The sequence below is a fragment of the Alexandromys fortis genome, unplaced genomic scaffold (assembly GCF_014885135.2).
Source record: "Alexandromys fortis isolate MF-2015 unplaced genomic scaffold, M_Fortis_MF-2015_v1.1 scaffold_9, whole genome shotgun sequence".
NCBI lineage: Eukaryota > Metazoa > Chordata > Mammalia > Rodentia > Cricetidae > Alexandromys > Alexandromys fortis.
In genome coordinates this window covers 2243729-2263786 of record NW_026067892.1, presented here as the reverse complement: position 1 = coordinate 2263786, position 20058 = coordinate 2243729, and the positions used below count along the sequence as shown (strand labels likewise).

The window sequence follows — 20058 nt, the reverse complement described above, 5'->3', positions numbered from 1 at the left end:
AACAATAAAACCTTCCCCTGAACCATCCACAGAGCATCTATACAATGGAACCTGTAGGAGGCAGAGTCTCACTGGAGGAAAGCAGTACAGGCTGAGATCATTTCCGGGTCACCACTCTGCCGCCCAAGTGTAATCCCAGCCTTGGCCTTCATCTTTGGAGGCTTCTCCTCTGTGCCCCTTGAATCTTGACCCCCTCCTCGAGAAGGGTCAAGGTAGCCTGCCAAACCTTGATCCCTCCCCAGGAAAGGTCAAGACCACTCCCACTGGCTATTTAAACTGCTCCCCAGAAAACAAACACGTGGCTTTTCCTTTTCCTCTCCGTGGTGGCATTGGTGGCTTTGCGTTCTCCTCAGGGCTACCCTGGAGGGCAGGTGTCTAATTAAACCTGGATATCTTTTAATTTGGTCTGATTTGGCTTGGTTGGGATTATTTTGCATTGGCGGAGTGGAGTGGCTCCGTTAGGAAATATTCCTAACACTAAGAGTGGATGCAACATGATCAGACGTTTCCTCCCTCCTGCTGCCGCGTCCACGGTGGACTGTATCAGCTGGAACTGTGAGTCCAAGTAAGCCGCTTCTCCCTCACGCTGCTTCTGTCAAGACTATTCTATCACAGCCCTATGAAAGCGAGGAGCAGGGGGCAGGAGGGATGGCTCAGAGGTTAGAGCACTGGCTCCTCGGCCAGAGGACCTGGGTTCACAACTGTCTGTAACTCCAAGCCTGACACCCTTATACATACATGCAGGCAAAAACACCAACACACATGAAATAGAAAGAAAAGAACAAACCCGTCTGTGGAAAGGGACCCCACAGCCCAGCTGCTGAAGGGAATATATTAGAGACCACTAATATTTTAACAAGACAGCAATAGGAAAAGTCTGGCTTAGTACCTTTCATAACAGAGGTTGAGGCCACACTGCAGCCAGCCTTGCAGGATAGGGGACAGCCACCCAGTACAACAAGGTGAAATACCTGATGTGGGCTGTCCACGGCTCAGTGGGTGAGGGCACGGGAAGGGCCTGACATGAGTTGGCCCAGGGACCCGCATGGCGGAAGGAGAAAACAGATCCCACTGGATATCCTCTGATCTCCACACACAAATAAATGAAGATGGGGCTGGAGGGATGGCTCAGCAGTTAAAATGTAAAGAATTAGTAACTTTTTAAATTTGGGGAAGATTTTAATAACACTAACGTAGAGAAAACAGTTATTTGTAGGTGCTTGGAACTTGGGCACTGTCTCCTACACGCTATTTAAAAGATATGCTTTATTAATTATGTGTACGTGTATGGAGGTTGGCATTGCGTGGGCGCAGTACCCTTGGTGGCCAGAAGAGGGCAATGGATCCCAGGAGCTGGTTCAGGGTGCTTGTAGTCTCTCATATACAGGAGTTGCTCCCCACTCCTGTCCCCAGAGACACGGTTTCTCTGTGTAGCCCTGGCTGCCCTGGAACTCACTTTGTAGACCAGGCTGGCCTCAAACATGTAGCTCTGCCTGCCTCTACCTCTCAGGCAGAAGTTGCTTCTTTTAAGATAATTATTTATTCTGGGCGATGGTGGCGCACGCCTTTAATCCCAGCACTTGGGAGGCAGAGGCAGGCGGATCTCTGTGAGTTCGAGACCAGCCTGGTTTACAAAGCTAGTTCCAGGACAGGCTCCAAAGCCACAGAGAAACCCTGTCTCGAAAAACCAAAAAAAAAAAAAATATATATTTATTTATTTATTTTGGTGTATGAATGTTAACCTTGGAGGCCAGAAGAGGCAAGTTTGGATCCTCTGGAACTGAAGTTAGAAGTGGTTGGTTGCACGCTGCCGTGGTGAGTGCTGGGGGCTAAAACCAGACCCTCTGAAAGAACAAGTATCAGATGCTCTCCTGGGTCATGGTTCCAGCCCCTGGATGTTACTGTTAAGTTTAAAATTTGAGTTTTTTGCAGGGCATGGTGTACATGCCTTTAATCCCAGCACTCGGGAGGCAGAGGCAGATGGATCTGAGTTCGAGACCAGCCTGGTCTTTAGAGTGAGTTCCAGGACAGCCAGAGATGCACAGAGAGACCTTGTCTTTAAACAACAAAACAATAAGATTTGGGGCTGGAGAGATGGCTCAGTAGTTAAGAGCACTGGCTACTCTTCTAGGGGACCCAGGTTCAGTTCCCAGCATCTACAAGGCCATTCACACCAGTCTGTAATTCTAGTTCCAGGGAATCCAATACCCTTACACAGACATATATATGCAGGTAAAACACCAATGCATATAAAAGATTTATGTTCTTTTTAAAATTCCACAGAAGGCAGGTGTGTCAGCACTCCGGAGGCAGCAGCAGTCAGATCTCTAAGTTCAAGACCAGCCTGATCTACAGGGCGAGTTCCAGGATAGCCAAGGCTTCACAGAAAAACCAAAAACAAAACAAAACAAAACAAAAAAAAGATGAATATCCACAGAGGTTAGGTAATGAGAAGCGAACATAGGTGGAGGAAGGCATCTTTCAGGGAAGGGAAAATATATTGTGTTGTCCTATGCCAAATGAAATCCCAGTACCAGGAACAGGTTACCTCCTTCTAAGTTGTTGGTCAACGGTGCCCTATAGATTCCCCACCCTCAAAAAAACCAATAAAGGCTATTGCCAATGTTATCCATTACCCTCCAAGGCTAAAGGTGCTGACTTGACGTCACCCCATCCTGTGTCTTAGAGACTTTCTCTCTGCTGCAACCGAACACCCTAAGACATTTAAACGCTGGGCGTGGTGGCGCACGCCTTTAAACCTAGCACTTGGGGAGGCAGAGGCAGGCGGGTCTCTGAGTTGTTGGAACTTTGTGCCAGAATAAATCCCTTTTGTTTCTGGTTTTTCGAGACAGGGTTTCTCTGTGTACCCCTGGCTGTCCTGAAATTCAATCTATAGACCAGGCTGGCCTCAAAGATCTGCCTGCTTCCAGAGTTCTGGGATTAAAATCATGTGCCACTATGCCCTGCTAACATCTCTTTACTTACTGTCAAACATCCTGTCAAAGCAATAAAAAAAGTAAACGACATACCCTCTGTATTTTTTTTTTTCCTTCTTCGAGACAGGGTTTCTCCGTAGTTATGGAGTCTGTCCTGGAACTCTCTCTGTAGACCAGGCTGGCCTCGAACTCAGAGAGATCTACCTGCCTCTGCCTCCTGAATGCTGAGTGCTGAGATTAAAAGCGTGCGCGCGTCACCACCACCCAGGTACCGTCTGTATTTTACAGTTGCCTTTGTAATTCAAAATACAATCCATAAATAGGGATTTTTAAACCTGGTTCTCAAGGCTTGAATGAACTATTTCCTCTTCTCAAACTTTTAACTATTGCCCAAATAAACCTATCTTCTTTCTAAACCCTCTTGGCATCAGGCCCCAGCTGGCCTTGGAGCTGTCAGCAATGTTTTATAAGCCAAGTGTCTTTGCGTTGTTCGTACAACACACGGGTTATCCACACACTGGAAGCACTTCATAGATGGCAGACAAGCTGGGCCCTGGGAAGGTGATCCAGAGCTGTGTTTCCACCACATCAGAGGACCCTGGCAGGAAGGGCAGCAGGAGATGGCTAAGTTGGCAAAATACTTCCATAGAAGCACGAAGACCTGAGTCCAGACCCTCTAGAGCCCATTAAGGTGGGGACGAGGGGATGGGGAGAGCCCTGTGACATGCATTTGTAATCACACGGTGGGGAGGTGGGGGAGAGGAAGGAACCCGAGCTTGCTGGCCACTCAGAAGCTGAAGCCTGTCTCAACAGAGCAGGTAGAGAGCACCTTAGGAGATGCCCAATATTAGCCTCCAGCTGCCACATGTACCACACAACGTCCTTACAAGTCACAGCCAGACCATGAAGTCCTGCAAGCCGGTGGGTGGGTCTTAGCTGACTGACCTTGCCTACGCCTTTTAATTTCTGCAAAACTAAGGCCAGGCCAGTTGCAAGGATCCTTCCAGTTATAGGCGGGGGACACAAACCTGTGTCCCTGCTGCCCATCTATAGAAGGGACAGCAAAGGAGGCTTGATCTTCCTAGTCTCCAGTCTGGTGGCTGCCGAATGGGTGCCAAGATGCCAATGGAGTCACTTCTCCAGCATGGCATAAGAAAGCCAGAGAAGGTAATGGTGGAGGCGTGGCCACCCTCCCGACCACTCTCAGCCCCGCTCTGCGCTGTCCTCACACCCACCCATGAGATCCAAAGCAGAGAAGTGGGTGGAGTTAGGACAGGAGGCCCCACCAAGGACACCAAAATACAGCACAGCAAGCCACTGCCCATTAGAACATTTATTTCTCAGAGAGAAAATAAGACGTCATATTATAGTAGGTAAAAGTAACTCTTGTATTCTTTACAGGCATAGATTTTCTGTTTATTACCTCTTATAACCATCTGTTATAAACAACTCTAGAAGGCAAATAAAGTCACTTTCTACAATAAATAGAGCATCGTGTGCTTCACAGCAGACGCGACAGAGGCGCGAGGCCCCATGCCACAGCAGGGTCTGAGCCGCCTTCTGTTCTAAAGGGAGCAGTTTCTTGAGTGGGACTCAGAGAGAGTGAAAGGTTCGGAGACTGAAAAATAGAAGGTAAGTGTTGGGGGAGGGAGAGAGACGGGGAGAAAGCCCCGAGATCTTACAACACAGGTTTAGACAAGGGTCACAGAGTCCACAGCTGACCAACTACCTGGGGAGAGGAGGACACATCGGCTCCTTTAGCTAAACCACACTGCATGGCTGCACAGTGGAGGATTCCGATAATGGAGAGTATAGGCCTGAATAACTTAGCGACAGTATCTTACAGTTATATACACCACGCCTGTCCCAGCTGGTGCCGCGCTCTTTACTGTACAGAACCCCGCCCTCTCTGTGAGTTTTGTTGGCTCCCTTTTAAACTCTGGCTCAAGTCCCAAATGTGGAAGAAGTTGGTGTTTGACTGGCTACGTTTTAAAAAGTCTGAGTATGTAAAAATGGCAGTGATCTCCCCAGTGACTTTGTTTTGCCCCAAACCCCCTATGAAAAATTTAAAACAATTAAAAATAACATCAAGATAGAAATCAACGTGGCAATCAGCGGTCCGCAAACCCGCCTGCGGCTTTGGTGCTTAGGAGGTGAAAAGAAATGTCAAGAGCAGAAGCCTCGAAAGTTGCGTTGGTTTGTCAGTCAGCATTCCTCATTCACAGTTTGTTTTCCTTCCTTTGGGAGGTGAGGGAGGAAGTTGAGGAGGTGAAGGTGGGGAGAAGGTTGAAGACAGGGTATCAAAGAAAAAGGCCGTGTCCCTGCTCTGGGCAGCAGGAGCAGAGCAAGGGGAGGGTGCTGGAGGGCAGCCCGTGCCCCTGCGGTGATGGCGCGCAGTAAGGCTTAAGTCTGCTGCAAGAGGAGGGACAAGCAGCATGCAAGCTGAAGGGCGTGTGCCGCCCTCAATATCCATGCGGCCTTCCGCATGGATGGGGGCCCACCCTTGGCACTCCTCAGCCAGACGGAGGACAGGAAGCCCACTCCATCCACAGGGCATGCGCACACAGCCGAGCTAGGCATGTCGGCAGCACAAGTGGAAGTCTGTGGGTGTGGGGAGACTGGGGTAGCTTCTACCTGGGACTCAGGTGGCTGGCAGACACCTAATCTAACATAGCAGCTGGCCAGAAAGGAAATGGGCATCAAAGAAAAAGATGGATTTGGTGATGTTGCTGTCAATTTGGCACGAGGGAGAGGGGAGAGCAATGGGAAAGGAGAGCCCGGGCTGGGTGTGGACGATGAGACGAGGAGGGGTGAGAACGGGTGATGTGGGGGGAAGGGGAGCTCAGTGGGTTCCCGAGGGACCCTGGCACATCTCTGGGATCAGTGTCAGAACCTTGCCTGCCCTGAGGTATGGTTAGCTGGGAGAGACATGGAGGGAGCAGTTGGCCCCAGAAAAGCAGCCTAGGACCCGGTGCCCAGTGGCCCAGGTCCACTCCCTGGCTGGCCGAAACTCTCAGCTGTTTCTGCTTCTAAGTGTTCTTCAGTGGAATGTCCCCGGGGAACCTTGGGTGGGAGTTTTTGGCACACAGTGGCCCTTTAGGGGAACCACTTGATTGGTCAATTCTGGGCCTTGCCCTTGGAGACCCAGTCCAGTCAGGGCCTGCCATGAGAAAGAAGCTGCCGGTCAGACACTTGGCAGGGGCAGAAGAGGCTTCCTGTGCCTCAGGGACAGAGGAGAGGCAAAGCAGGCAGACACAGGCCCAGTTCCACTCTTACAGGTAGCTGGAAGTGACAAAGGAGTGGGGTCCACGGACTCGGCTCAGGTGGATCATTGCACGGTCATAGGCCACCTGTACCGACTTTCGGATGCTGGTCTTGCGGCCTTCCAACATCTTGAGTTTGTCCACAGTGTCCTCCACACCCAGTGGCAGGACTTTGTCCCTTGGAAGCCACTGCCTGAAAGGCAAGCACAGCTGAGATGTGGCTACACTCCTGCAGTCCTACAGGGGCTCCTCTGGGTCACGGGGAAGGCAGACTGGAAGTCCCCAAATGTTCTCCAGCAGGCAGGCCTAGCAACCCCACAGGCCTGAGCCTTGCCCTTGGGCATGTCTGTTACCAACAATTCTACCTCCTTTTGACAATCAGGGACGACAGCACTTTGTCAGCCACAAGCCCAGTGTGTGTGTGTGTGTGTGTGTGTGTGTGTGTGTGCGCGCGCGCGCGCGCGCGCGCGCGTGCACGCGCTGTGTTTGGCTTTCAGTTTAGTCTCTTTCTAATAACTAGTTACCATGACAGCTGCCTACCCAAGGTCATGCCTGTCCCAAGAAACGGGTGGCATTTAGTGACTATTGGCTTAAGGGTGCAGAGATCCCCAATTCTCAATACCTCTCCTGAGCTCTACAGAGAACAGCTGAGGCCTCTACTGGACACTGCCCACTGCCTGGGGCTGTGGACCTACCCTGCGGCTTTCTGGGCCACCTGGGGAAAGGCTCCTCTTGAGGAGCTCCCCCTTACTCAAAGCACCATTAGCTGGTGTTGTTAGGAACAGCTACCACAGGCAGCATGGGCCCCTTACCAGGTGCGTTTGTTGTCAAAGAAGAGGACAAGGAAGAGCTTCTCTCCAGCCTCTGCCTGCTTCTGCTCGCCCAGCTTCAGCACGTCCAGTGGAGGGACAGGGATGGGGACGCCATTGTGCAGGAGGCCCTCCCGGGGCATCTTGGGATCGATGATCTGGAGGCAGAAAAGGAGACAGGCTCTGAGCAGGGAGAATGGAAAGCCACAGGACCAACCATCAAGGCACTGAGAACCTAAGCACAAAGGGTTCTGGTCTACAGATAACCAGCGACGGAGGGGCTGGCATGAGCTGCTCCATACCCTTCCCCACAGACTGAGTGGGACGGGGCAGGTGAACCCTCTCCTCACAGTGTCTATTAGGGAAGAACTACAGGCTGCTGCCATGATGGTCTCTCTTCACCACCTTTGCAATTCACCTCCAGCACCCAGGGTCTTGCCCCATTGGGCACCGAGGCTGTGACTGGGCGGAAAGTTCAATGTGGCAACAGGGCAACCCTGTGATTCCATGTAACAGCCTCTGGCTACACACAACCTTCCCACGGGGTGTGGGGCAGATACCTCTGTGGTAAGACTGAAGAAGAGACAAAAAGATGGCTGAAAGGGTCAGGTGTGAGGGGGAACCAAAGCACTGGAGAGACTAATCTAGGCAGCAAGCTCCAGAAGGCAGAGCCATCTTATCCTGAGGGAGTACACCACAGCACAGCAGCTCTCCAGAGAGCAGGAGCCAATCAGTGCACAGCAGCTCTCCAGTGAGCAGGAGCCAATCAGTGCACAACACAGCAGCTCTCCATGAGCAGGAGCCAATCACTGCACAGCAGCTCTCCAGGTCCGTGGAGCATTCCTGCTGGCAGAGCTCACAACCATCCACACACCACCTCACTTTAATCTCTGACAGGTGTCGGCAGACGGGGCAGCACCAGAACAGGAGGATGGCGCTAAACCACGGCTGAGACTGAAACCAGATGCTCGCAAAGGCGATTACCGACAGCCTCCAACATAGCCCCCACTTCCAGAGCAACTGGCTCATAACCTCTGTGCACAGAGGCCAATGAGACTTGGAAACTGACAGAGGAGGCAGCCTCCTCTCTAGAGAGCAATCTTAATTCCTATGCCCTGTCCCAGGGGACCTGCTCTCAGACCTCTGGGCAGCTGCCAGCACCCCATATCCCCCAAGACAAGCAGTTGAAAGCAGGGGCTCTGGTAAAGAGTTTACCCTAAGGCACCAAGAGATGGCTCGGCAGTAAGAGCACTTGCTGCTCTTCCAGAGGACCCAAGGGTGGCTCACAACCATCTGTAACTCGAGGTCCAGGAGAATTTGACACCTTCTGACCTCCTCAGGCACCAGACACGTACATGGTGCACATACATACATACATACATACATACACATAGGCAAAATACGCATGCACACACATTAATAAATCTAAAATGAAAAATTTCAAGACTCTAAGAACACCCATCTTCTAGTCCACCCACCAGCTATGCAGTGGTCAAAACCATCTCCCAGCCTGTCGCTCTTCCTGGGACTGAGGCTGAAGATGCAATGAGAACAGAAACAGCCCTGAGCTACCAGAGAGACGGGATTACTCTCTTGTCTCCACTTGAACATGCTGGGCATCAAGAGTGAACTGTGGAAGACCTGCTGGGGGGCAAGAACAGGGAGGATGAGCCGACACCCGAGGACAGCTGTCATACCCAAAATGGTACCGGTCCATCCACTCAGTGGACAATGAGGTTTATGGAACACAGACATGAAGCTGGTGGGAAGGTTCAACATGCCATACAACCCATGTGCAGATACACTACCACAAACACAACACATGAACAGCAATGAAGGGAATACTATTTAGTCGACATGCTAGCATGGGGTGGTTTGCACTGCTGCTGCTGTTCTGTTATTCCAAAACACCCCCCCCCCACACATTTATTTTAAAAAGATTAAAATACAGCATAACATGCAAAATCTACATGCACAGGAAAAGGGATGCAGGGCATGCACCAAAATAGAAACACATGTTGTGTTCAGGTGGTGACTGAATTTCTTCTTCTTTTTATTTTTTGAGACAGGTTCTCACTACGTAGCCCTAGGTGGCCTGGAACTATGTGGACCAGATTGGCCTGAAAAGCAGTGAAAACTACCTGTCTATGCTGGCATTAATGGCATGTGCCACTATGTCCCAGTGTTTTGTTTATATTCTAAAGACTCTTGCATGGTACAAATCAAAAGCCAGTCCAAACCTGCCAGCATTAGTCACTCCCTTAATGACTAAGCTAGGTCCTGTGGTCTCATTTTTACAGGACTTCCAGTTCAATGTCTCCAGCAACTGGATCAGTGTGGACTTTCCACACCTGCCATAGTAAGAGGGGAACAAGGCAGGCAAAATGAACCAATATGGCTCCAGGAAGTGGTATGACGTCATTGAGACAGGGTTTCCTCATCATCTCAAACAGGATCAGAGTTCCTGCCTTATCTTAGGAAGCTGCTGTTGGGCTCAAGAGTCACAGAGAGCCAGGGCTGGAGAGCCCAGAGTTGTGCATGAGAGACAAGGGTGCTGGGTAATTCCCACCAGGGCTTCAGACCCTGAGAAAGGTCTAAGAATGCCGAGGTCTCAGCCTGGTTTCTGGAAGGCTCATCTGGGTGGAGCTGACTATGTACACCTTAAATTCTACCAGATCCTTTCAGGACCCAAAGGTTCCCAGCTTGTGGTATCTTCCAGGGCTCGTGGCCATTTCCTCCCAACTTGGGAGAGCCTTAGGAGACCGCAGTCAAAGTGGTATATAGTTGTTATTAGCCACTAATAATGGGGGGATAAGCCAGAACTATTTTCCAGGCAATTTGGCAACTTGTGCCAGAATTCTGTATAGATGTTAGCCCTAGTGGGTACTCCTAAGAAATGATCATGATTGTGCACCAAGATAAAGCTAAGATGCTCACTGACAACAGTGCAAAAGTAAATCTAAACGGGGAACTGGGAAATGGTCAAAGCGCGGCACATGAGAGCAACTGAAGGGTGGTGTCACCATTAAAAATGACATGATGGAGGTTTTCATCATGTGGGATGGACACGTTCATGTATGCGGGGAAGTGACAAGGATAGAGGCGGTACTGCCTCCCATGCACAGGCTTATGCATGGGAGAAGGTGCCATGTGCAGTCCTGAGGACAGCACAGGGCACGGTTTTTAATGCAGTGGCTCTGAACAAAGGCTTTGCATCCCATGTTGAGCTCTGGAATCAAATTCCAGCCCTGCTACTTATTAGCTGGCTAACAGCTAAAAGACCCTGCCCCTTTCCTACAAAACAAGATCAACCATTCTGCCCAGGGCAGGTCAAGGATTTAGTGCGGCAGATGTTTCTTAACACAGCTAAGCATTGTTAGCATCCTAACTGCACCAGGCATGATCCTCCTACACAGAAGCAGATGAACGACGCTATGAGGGCCCTGAGAACCTGGTCCCTGCACACCTGGAGCCTTTTGTGTGTGTCGCGGGGAGGCCTGCTGGTTTGCCCCAGGAGCTCTATGGTAAAGCCCCCCACCCCTCTGCAGTTAAAGGTGCCTTGACTCCCATCAAACTCTGCCAGCTGGATCCAATCAGATAATCCCCTAAGGCAAGGCAGGGCCAGAGCCAACGGGGGAAGAGGGAACAGGAGGGTGTTGTCTGGGGCAGACTCACCAAGGCAGGGTAGGAGGGGTAGCCTCGGCACTTGGCCCACACCAGCTCCAGGGGCTCCAGGTCTCCGCGGTCTTCAAAGGGCATCAGGAGGCTTCTGCCTGGGGGTGGGGGAGGGGAGGAGACAGAGCCCAAAGGGGACTTGGCATGGTGCCCCAAAGCCTGCCTGTGGCTTCCGTCTAAGCGGGGCAGCCCAGGATCAAGTCAGCAACGCCCCTCCACCCTTCCTTTTCCTTGCCCTTTCCTTAGGAGTTCTTAGATTGGGTCAGGTGTCAAACTAACCCTCTAAATGGCCAAAAGGTAAATATTTCATCCTGTTAGGAGCCATGTTGTCTCCGTGGCTGTAGCAGGGAAACAGAGTCTAAACAAATGAGTATGCCTACTCACCAATAGAACTAGTGTTTCTGACAGCGACATTTGAATTTCATAGTTTCATAACTGAAGATGAGCGTTCTTAGCTCACGACCCACAAAAAGCAGGCGGCTACAGTGTACCAACCTCTTCATTAAATATCAGGGCTTCCTCTCCAGGGTGTCTTAGGGAGAAGGGCCATACCCCAGCCTGAGCAGACAGTGCTGCCTGCACCCAGGGTAAAAGTGCAGAGAAGAACATCCTAGCAGAGCCATTTGCTAATCATTTTCCTGACCAGGCCACAGTGGGCCATCCAAGCACCTGGCTGCACCACAAACCAGCAAAGCCAAGAAGTTTGGCAGGTCTTTGATGACCCTAGGTGTGTAGCCTCACCAATGCTCTGAGCACCACAGAAGCCTCTTTCCTGCCCCACACCTACAAACTGTGAACGCTCATCCAGCTAAGGAAAAGGGCTTGAATCTGAGAGAGAGAAAGATGTGTAATTCTTTTTTTTTTGGGGGGGGGGGACAGGGTTTCTCTGTAGCTTTGGAGCCTGTCCTGGAGCTAGCTCTTGTAGACCAGGCTGGCCTCGAACTCACAGAGATTCACCTGCTTCTGCCTCCCGAGTGCTGGGATTAAAGGTGTGCACCACCACCGCCTGGCTGAGATGTGTAATTCTTAACTAACAAGAAAGGTAATGTTTCAACCAATACCAGTGAGTGCAGAAGGTCAGCCATGAACGTATAAACCTACCACCGAGGAGGCTGCGGAGAAGCCAGCGTAGCCACGCACTGGTGAGGCCACAGAGCAGGTCAGCTCTTTTGGAACGCACTTCCCCGCAATGTCCCAGGAGGTTTAAAATAAATCTGCTCCAGTAACTTCCTCTTTGGCAACTTATAAGAAAAGTAATGAAAGGATTCATTGCCTTGTGTGTGCTGGAAGCTGGAGCTAGCCAACATCCACCAGAACACACATCAGTCACGAAGCCCTGGTTGTTAGGAAGATGATCCCAGTGTATCATGACAGCAAAGAAAGCTCATGAGCCAACAAGAAAAAGTATCCGAGCAAAACCTGGTGCATACAGAAGTGTATGTATCAGATCTGCACTTGTTAAAATGTGCCGAAAAGAAACGGAAGCAACACAGAAATGGAGACAGCTGTGTTCAGATGGTGAAGCTATGGAGTGCAATTCTTTTTAAATAACCTTTGGCACCGATTTTAGTACGGGGGCTTAAAAAGTAAAGGGAAAATGTCACCACCAGAAGCACAAAGTGTGTCAGATCCACTTCCTTGCTTCGAGTTAAATGTACATTCATCTGGACGGGAGACCTACCGTCTGAGTGCAGACAGTCACGAAGTAATAGAACTCAAAGGCATGCATCCATCAACACACACCGGGAAAGGGGATGACATTAAGGCAGAAGGAAGCGGCTGGAACAGGGAAAGAACCCTGTGCTTTATAGGGAACTTCAAAGACATGGCATCCACAGTGCATGTGACAGACAACCTAGTTAAGAAGTATTCTGCTCTGGACCTGCTCCATCTGGGAACCACCCCAGCCTCACCCTTGCCCTTGCCTTGTCCTCATTTCGTGAGGCTAAACAGGCATGACCTACAGAGCTAGAGGGGTCTGAGTGACACGTTATCACTGATGGCCCTAGAGAGCACAGCCAGGCAACACCAACCGAAACTATGAACACACCCTTCTTCAACCTGACAGCTCAAGAATGAAATGACCTCCGCACACAGGCTGCTCAGCGCAGCCCTGATGACGAAGACACGTTAAATGTCTGTCATGGGAGAGCTACAGAGAAGAAATGAAGACTTCTCCCATACAGTGTGCCACTGGCAAGCTGGGAGAAAGCAAAGGATTCCTAGCGTACACCATGAACGCGAAAGAAGGAATGAATGATGGGCCCTCACACTTCTTTCCAACACACACAGGTTCCAGCTTGGATATACAGTAGGGAGCTCTGGAAAAACAACACAAAACATTGCAGCTGATGCTCCAGAGAGGAAAGCGGGCTTTCCTAAGAGCCCACTGGACTTCTGTTACCATGGGCAAGCATTAAACTGTGCTCCCTAGTTTGTTTTTGTTTTGAGTTTTGTTTGTTTGGTCAACTCAGACACACGCTAGGGTCATCTGGGAAGAGGGACTCTTGGCTGAGAAAGGCTTCTATCATACTGGCCTGTGGGCAGGTCTGTGGGACATTCTCTTGACTAATGATTGATACGGCAGAGCGCAGCCCACTGTAAAGGATGCCACCCCAGGCATATGGCCTTGGACTGTGTGAGAAGTGGGCTAACAAACCCCACACACAAGGCTCCTCTGCTTCAGCTCTGGCTGACCTCCCTTCGTGGTGGCCTACGAGCTGTGAGGAGAAGAGAACCTTACCCTCAAGCTGCTTGTGGTCATGATCATTATCACAGCGATATAAACTCAAAATACAACACAGCTGAAGAGTTTTAAAAGAAATGTTAGTGACAGGGAGCGAAGGCCACCTCTCTAGCCAGTGTTTGTCGTGAGCCCCTGAAGTGTAGCAGTTCAGACAGCTTGCTCCTCAGCATGTTTCCCCTGCTCAGACTCTCAACGGTCTCCTCACCTGAGCCACTGTGGTCCGAGCCTCCGTTCACACCGTCCAGGAAGGGCACTCGGGACAGGGCTGGCTTCCCACGGCTGCGTTTGGGAGGTGTCAGGCCACTGCGCACAGAGAAGAGAGTTGAAGTGAGCAGTTTTAACTGGAACAAAGCTTCTCCTGATTTTCCACCTCTGACACAAGGGAAAGAGAGCGTCTCCATTCCCTCCTGGAAGTTTCTACCAGAAACCAGTCCACCCTTGTGGAGGGACAGCACAGTTCATTCAGAGGGAAGGTCACAGTGCTGGGCTTGGCGGCCGGTGCACACCTTTAATCCCACAGGCAGAAGCAGGCAGATCTCTGTGAATTCCAGGCCAGTCTGGTCTACACCATGAGAGCCTGTCTGTCTCATCAAACGGCAGGAAGGTCACCACCCAGCCTCACCTCAGCCTCTCACTTGTTTGACTCTGCACTCTCAGGGCTGGAGAGATGGCTGCTCAGTGACTGTTCCTCCAGAGGACCTGGATTCAATTCCCAGCACCCACATGGCAGCTCACAACCAATGTAGCTCCAGCTTCAGTGAACCCAGCACCCATCATTAAACACCCATGCACATAAAATTTATATATATAATCTGCACTCTAGGCTCCACATGCTTCATCTTGACAAACCAATTTATTTTTGAGGTCCTAAAATTTGCCTCTTTTCCAAATGTTCTATAACAAGCATGTCTTCTTTCCAGAATTAGCAGAGACATTTTTAAATTGGAAAAAACAAAAAACACCACTTCTCACTTCCAAATGGTTTATGTGCGAAGTTTTCCTGGGGTAGGATTTTTTTTTTAATTTGATTTTTACCAACTAAAAAGGAGAGCAGTTTCTTTCTTTACAGAAGACTACTGCAGAGAGGCGGAGTCTGGTGGGTGAGATGGGTTAGTGGGTAAAGGTGCTTGCTGCCGAGCCCTGAGTGTGATCCCCGAGACCCACGCGGTACAAGAGCTGTCCTCTGACCTCCATAAACATGGTGGCACACATAAACACAACAGGATACTTCTTAAAAGGAAGTTAAATGCTGGGCTTGGGGGCACATGCCTTTAATCCTAGCCCTCAGGAGAGACGGGCAGAGCTCTGTGAGTCTGAGGCCAGGCTGGTCTACAGAGTGAGTTCTAAGCCAGCCTTGACAAAAAAAAAAAAAAAAGAAAGAAAAAAAGAAGGGGTGGGGGGAGGGAGGGAGGGAGGGAGGGAGGGAGGAAAGGTAAACTATATATATACTGGACAAGAAAAGAAGTAATAACCATGGCCACCAGGGCACTGGCATTTTGAACACCACCCACCCCCCTGTGCAGTTTTAATGCACAGTCTAGAGCTGAGAGCTTCTGGGCAAGGATCACGCGGCTGAGAACCTTAAATACATTATGGCTGCTGAGTCTGGTGGCACATATTTTTAATCCTAGTACTAGGGAGGCAGAGGCAGATGAGCTGAGGCTAGACTGTCTACAGAGTGGCTATATAGTAGATGGTATAATCAAACCAGATTAGCTATACAGTAAGTCTCTGTCTCAAAAATAAATAAAAATATTGCTGATACATAATTTTCTGACCAGAAAAAAATGGTTAGAGAGTCAATTTTTTACAAAAAAGCCAAAATATTTAGAAAACCCTGGATGGGATAAAACGCAGCAAGGACTGGGAATGACTACAGTGCGGTACTCGATTTCACTGAGTTGGAACCGAATTTATGCTACGAAAATTCAGCTTAATCAAAACCATGACTCCCATTCCTTCAGCGAACGTAGTTGGCACCTGTTTGGGAAACAATGCCAGAAATCCTCAGTTCATACTGAGGACCCCGTGCACTCACCCATAAACCTGTCCATGGACTCGAGACTGGCGTGTAGTGGAGATGCTACTGATTTCACTAGAGGTCTCTAAGCTTACACCCTGACCTGGGCAGGGCACACAAGGAGCGAGCAGGGCAAGGCAGCTGAGAGACAGGTAAAGGCTACCTCGTCTCATCCCCTCTGCGACCCTGGCCACCCAGCGGTGCTGTGGAGAAGCCACGAGTTCACACACTCTGCACTCTGGGGATGGTCTTGTATTTTCAGACCACTACTGGTCTACCGCAGAGTGCCAGAATGGGCAGGAAAGGCTTGGAAACTAGCCTGCAGAACTCTGTGTGGTTCTGAGGAGGCAGATGGATGCTGAATATAGAGTGTAATTCCATCTACCTCCTCTCCAAGAGAAACTGCGGGGCCTGGCATGTACTTTAACAGTGACAACTCACACCACAGGTGCTGGAGGGACGACCCACAAAGGAGGGTGCGGCTGGGCGTGGTGTGGCAGGAGTGTCACCCTTGTGCTCGGGAGGTGGAGTTAGGGGGCCAGCAGTCCAAGGACCAGCCTCAGTCACAGTACATGAGACTGTCACGGAGTGCAACAATGGAAAAGAAGACCGTTTGAAAAGGCCGTGCACAGAACAAATGGGCAGAAGAGGCTGGGCATGGGCTAGACAGCAGCGCATGCCTTTAATCCCAGCTCTCAGGAGGCAGAGGCAGGAGGATCTCCATGAGCCTGAGGCCAGCCTGGAGTGGAGCAGAACAGCCAGAGCTATTAAGTGAGACCCTGTCTCAAACAACAACAAAAAAGATAGTATGGCTTCCGTACCAAAGAAAAAAAGCTTCCTTTATATTCTTCCTAGTGTACTGGAGAGGGGGGGGCGGGATAGGGAGAGAGAACACTGCAGTCAGAACCCTTGAATCCCCAATTTTACTTAATCTTTCCTAAAATTTGTGTGTGTAGGTCAGAGGGCAGCCTGGGGGGGGGGGGGGGGGGGGAGGCTGGCTCTCCATCTCTACTGTGGTGTTCCTGGGGACTGAACCACATCGTCAGGCTTGGCAGCAGTGCCTTCACCTGTAAGGTCCCTCTGTTTAAGCAGACTGAAAGAAGAAATACTGCAGTTGGGGACATGGCTCAGTAGTTAAGAGCACTGACTGCTCTTCCAGGGGATCCGGGTTCAATTCCCAGCACCCACGTGGCAGCTCACAACTGTCTGTAACTCAGTTCCAGGGGAATCAACACCCTCACAGACATACATGCTGACAAAACACACCAATGCACATCTGAACCAGCAGGCTATCCTGGTCTGCTCCTTACGGCTCACAGCTGGGAAGCGTGCCCTCTCCACCTTAGCCAAGGGCCCTAAGGAGACCGATGGGTGACCTCACTCCTACCACCTCCAGTAAATTCAACTTCCAGGCACCTGCATACTTGCTCAGCTTAGGAGTTTTGCTTTTGTTTTTTAAGCAGGGCTATGCTATATAGCCCGGGCTGGTCTTGAGCTCATGGTTCTTTTATCTCAGCAGCTTAAGTGTTGGTTTTACAGGTATGGGTCGCAAAGCTCGGCTTAAGCACTATCTCTGAAGGAAGCCTGAGAGCAAGCAAGAAGCATTTCCTACCATTTTGAAATCTGTCTTCTTTAGTGCTGGTAAACTGTCTACTCCCATCTACTCTGTCTTTGGAGGCTTCAACACACAAGCAGCAAGCACGGGCAATTCTGAGGTTTCGTGGGGAGGAAAAGCCCAGGGCCAGTGTGTAACTGGAGGCCCTCACAGCTCCACCTGGAAGCTCAGCAAGCAAGCAAGCAAGCGTCAAGGGCACACACGCCAGAGAAGGCTGCTTTGGAAGCCTTCAGATACAGACCAGCCTTTCAGGGGATCCTTTCAGCAGGCACCACTCCCTGTGGCACCAAGGTCCTCTCATCCAAGCACCCCGCTCTACCCCAGAGTTTGAAGAACAGAAAACACAGACAGGACAATGAGCTCGGTCAACTCCTAGACTTGGGAGAAATGAAAGCTATGGTCTCAGAAATCCTCCCTTCAGGTTAAAACAAAACAAAGAACAACAGAAGCCTATCCCTTCTCAACAGTGACAGGTAACCTGGAGTCTTTGAAAAGAGGGCCTTTAAAGTCTCATACTTGCTCACCCCTCCAATCTCTCTGAAGAGGCCACTGCTGTGGGCACTGGATGTAGCTGATAAATGCCTGTAAGCCCAGCACCTGGGAAGCGGGGGAACAAGGGTTGAGAGCTGGAAGCTAGCTTGAGCTACTTAGAGTGATCCTATTTCAAAAAACCAAGGGCCAGCTCCAGACATATTGGTAGTATACGCCTGCCATCTCAGCACCTGGGAGACAGAGGCAACAAAACTGCTTTGAATTCCAGTCCAGCCTGGGCCACACAGCAAGATCCTATTATCAAGAGACAAAACAAAACCAAAAAAGGCTCGGGCTGTGACTAACTGGTAGAGTACTTGCCTGGCACATGTGAGGCCCACGGCTCAATCCTCAGGGCCACAGAACAGAAGTCAAAACAATCCAAAGAGACCAACCCTATGAAACTCTAAGAGGCTTAGTCAAAACCACGTCTGCAACTAGCTAGGCTATCCACGTGTGTGCGCACCCGGGCGTGTGTGTATCAGATGGTCACTTCCCTGGGCAAAAGGAGGTTGAGCCCCACAAACTCAGCAACATTTGAAGGCCAACCCCTTCCCTCAGGGCTCCCAGTTAAGACTAGAGACTGAGGAAATGGTAGTGGGAAGAAAGTCCAAACTGTCCCTGAATGCAGAAGTAAGGAAAAAGGTGGTGTCAAGGCTGCCCGAGCTTGGTGGATAAATATCCTTACCTGCCAGCTTCAAATGCCAGTCCTCCACTGAGACCCAAACTACATTCCGAGTCAGACCCGCTTTCAGTGTGCTTTCCGAAGCCGTTAGTCACGCCTGCCAAGGACACACAGAGTGAGCCTGAGTGTAGAACCCCCCTTCCCTGACACACGCCTCAGAGGACTGGAGTGGGTAGGAGGCTGCTCCTCCCCTGTAAGGACAGCATCTTAGGTGGCCGTGAGTAGACTGTATTAGCTGAGCAGCACACGCCCGACTACCGAGGAAAAACGCAGGACTTCTCCACCCCGGCGGGCTCACATGTCCCTGGCCTGCTCTAACTTCCTCCCCGTCCCAGCTGGCGGCAGCAGCCTCCTTCTTTGGGGATGATGGCAGAAGCTGAGGCAGGATAAGGGCTCGGTATCATCCGCACCCAGAGACAGCTCACAGAGCTCGGGAGACTTTAAGAGCTACGGCAGCTCAGATCACTGAAGAATGGAGCACCAGAACCCTGGCTCCAGGCTGAGTTTGGCCCCTGCCTTCTGTGAAACAGAGGAAGCTGTTTGGTCTGAATCCTTTTGCAACAAGACACCTCAGGTAGAGGGAGCTGCTTCATCGTCCTAGGGTCACCTTACCAAGGAAGGCTTCCTTTTTTTGAATCTATTGAATTCTAACTCCAGAGTCCTCCAACTCTGACCACTGAACAAAGACTGAAGGAGGATCGGGCCCCTGATTTGAGAGCTGCGACAGAAGCCATGGCTAGAAAATTGTAAGGCCAGCCAGACCCATGGAGAGCAGGTGCCTGAGCCTAACTGGCCTTTCCAATATGATGACTTCGATGTGAGTCCCAGAAGCCCACTGTGCCCTGCCTGCTTTCTGAGCTCCAACTACAGTTGTTTACAGAAATGTTCCTGAGGGCCCGCATGTGAGGGCTAGGAAAGGATCGCTGCTGCAGTATCCCCAAGCATGAGAGCTCCAGGCTGACGATGGGGCCTGATGACCCCACTAGCAAAGGCCTTCATTTTTAGTGCAGTGTTCTCCATGCTGTTTGGCTGAGACAGAGACAGAGAGCTGAAAAGATGACAGTAACTGCTACCATTGGCTGCTATTTGCTGTGCTCCTAATATGCCCCAACCTCAGCACCGCAGGGTAGGAATCAGTAGATGCAAACAGGCTCAGAGAGGGCACACAGCCAATAGGAAGTCAGGATCTGAACTTCAAGCTCTTGCTCTCTATCCTAAATGTCTAGCCTACTATAGAGAAGTACAGGCAAAAGGAAGGACCTTCAAGAGGAGTCTTCTCAACTCCAGGTCGTTTCCTGAATGGCTCTGGCGGCATCACCCAACCCCACACTTTGGGCTCTGTGATTTTTTAGCAACTCCGGGGACCTCTCTACTTTCTCCTGGAATGGGACTTTCGTGGAACGGAACTGGTACCTTTTCCTCCTCTCCCACCCACATCACTGCTGCAGCTGGCACATGTGCTGCTCTGTGGACATGCAAATGCATTCCCACCTCCAAGACATTTGCTCATCTGTCCTTCCTAAAATATTCTTCCCCTAGATGCCAGCAGCTCAAACCTTCAGCCCCTTCAAACCTTTACTCAAATGTCCCCTTCCCTGACTGCTGTGTCTCGTTCCATCCGGCGCTCTGTCCCTCTTCTCTAACGGTTTAAAGTGTGGCTTTTTAATTGTCCCCACAGTTTCTAACACAAGACCCTCATTTGCCTTTCGTCTATTTCTTCTCTAAGAGAGATGTTCGTGTTTTGTTCACTAATTTTCCTCCAGGGCCTAAGGCAGTGT

At 50.5% G+C, this 20058-nt stretch overlaps 1 protein-coding gene across 5 annotated transcripts in view; it reads right to left on the bottom strand.

Annotated features, from left to right (window-relative positions):
* Nucleotides 1–4259: 4259 nt before the first annotated feature.
* The window catches only part of Brpf3 (bromodomain and PHD finger containing 3), a 35912-nt gene continuing 20113 nt past the window's right edge, over nucleotides 4260–20058 (bottom strand). For 4 of the 5 annotated variants that reach the window (XM_050142776.1, XM_050142779.1, XM_050142775.1 and 1 more), the window contains exons 9-13: nucleotides 18284–18377; nucleotides 13635–13732; nucleotides 10684–10781; nucleotides 7012–7166; nucleotides 4260–6392 (exon numbers count right to left, since the gene is read on the bottom strand). In XM_050142776.1, coding sequence (XP_049998733.1) covers nucleotides 6209–6392; nucleotides 7012–7166; nucleotides 10684–10781; nucleotides 13635–13732; nucleotides 18284–18377 — 629 coding nt within the window. In that variant the 3' untranslated portion in view covers nucleotides 4260–6208. The remainder of the gene's footprint in view (nucleotides 6393–7011; nucleotides 7167–10683; nucleotides 10782–13634; nucleotides 13733–18283; nucleotides 18378–20058) is intronic. The other variant, XM_050142777.1, reaches the window with a different exon arrangement.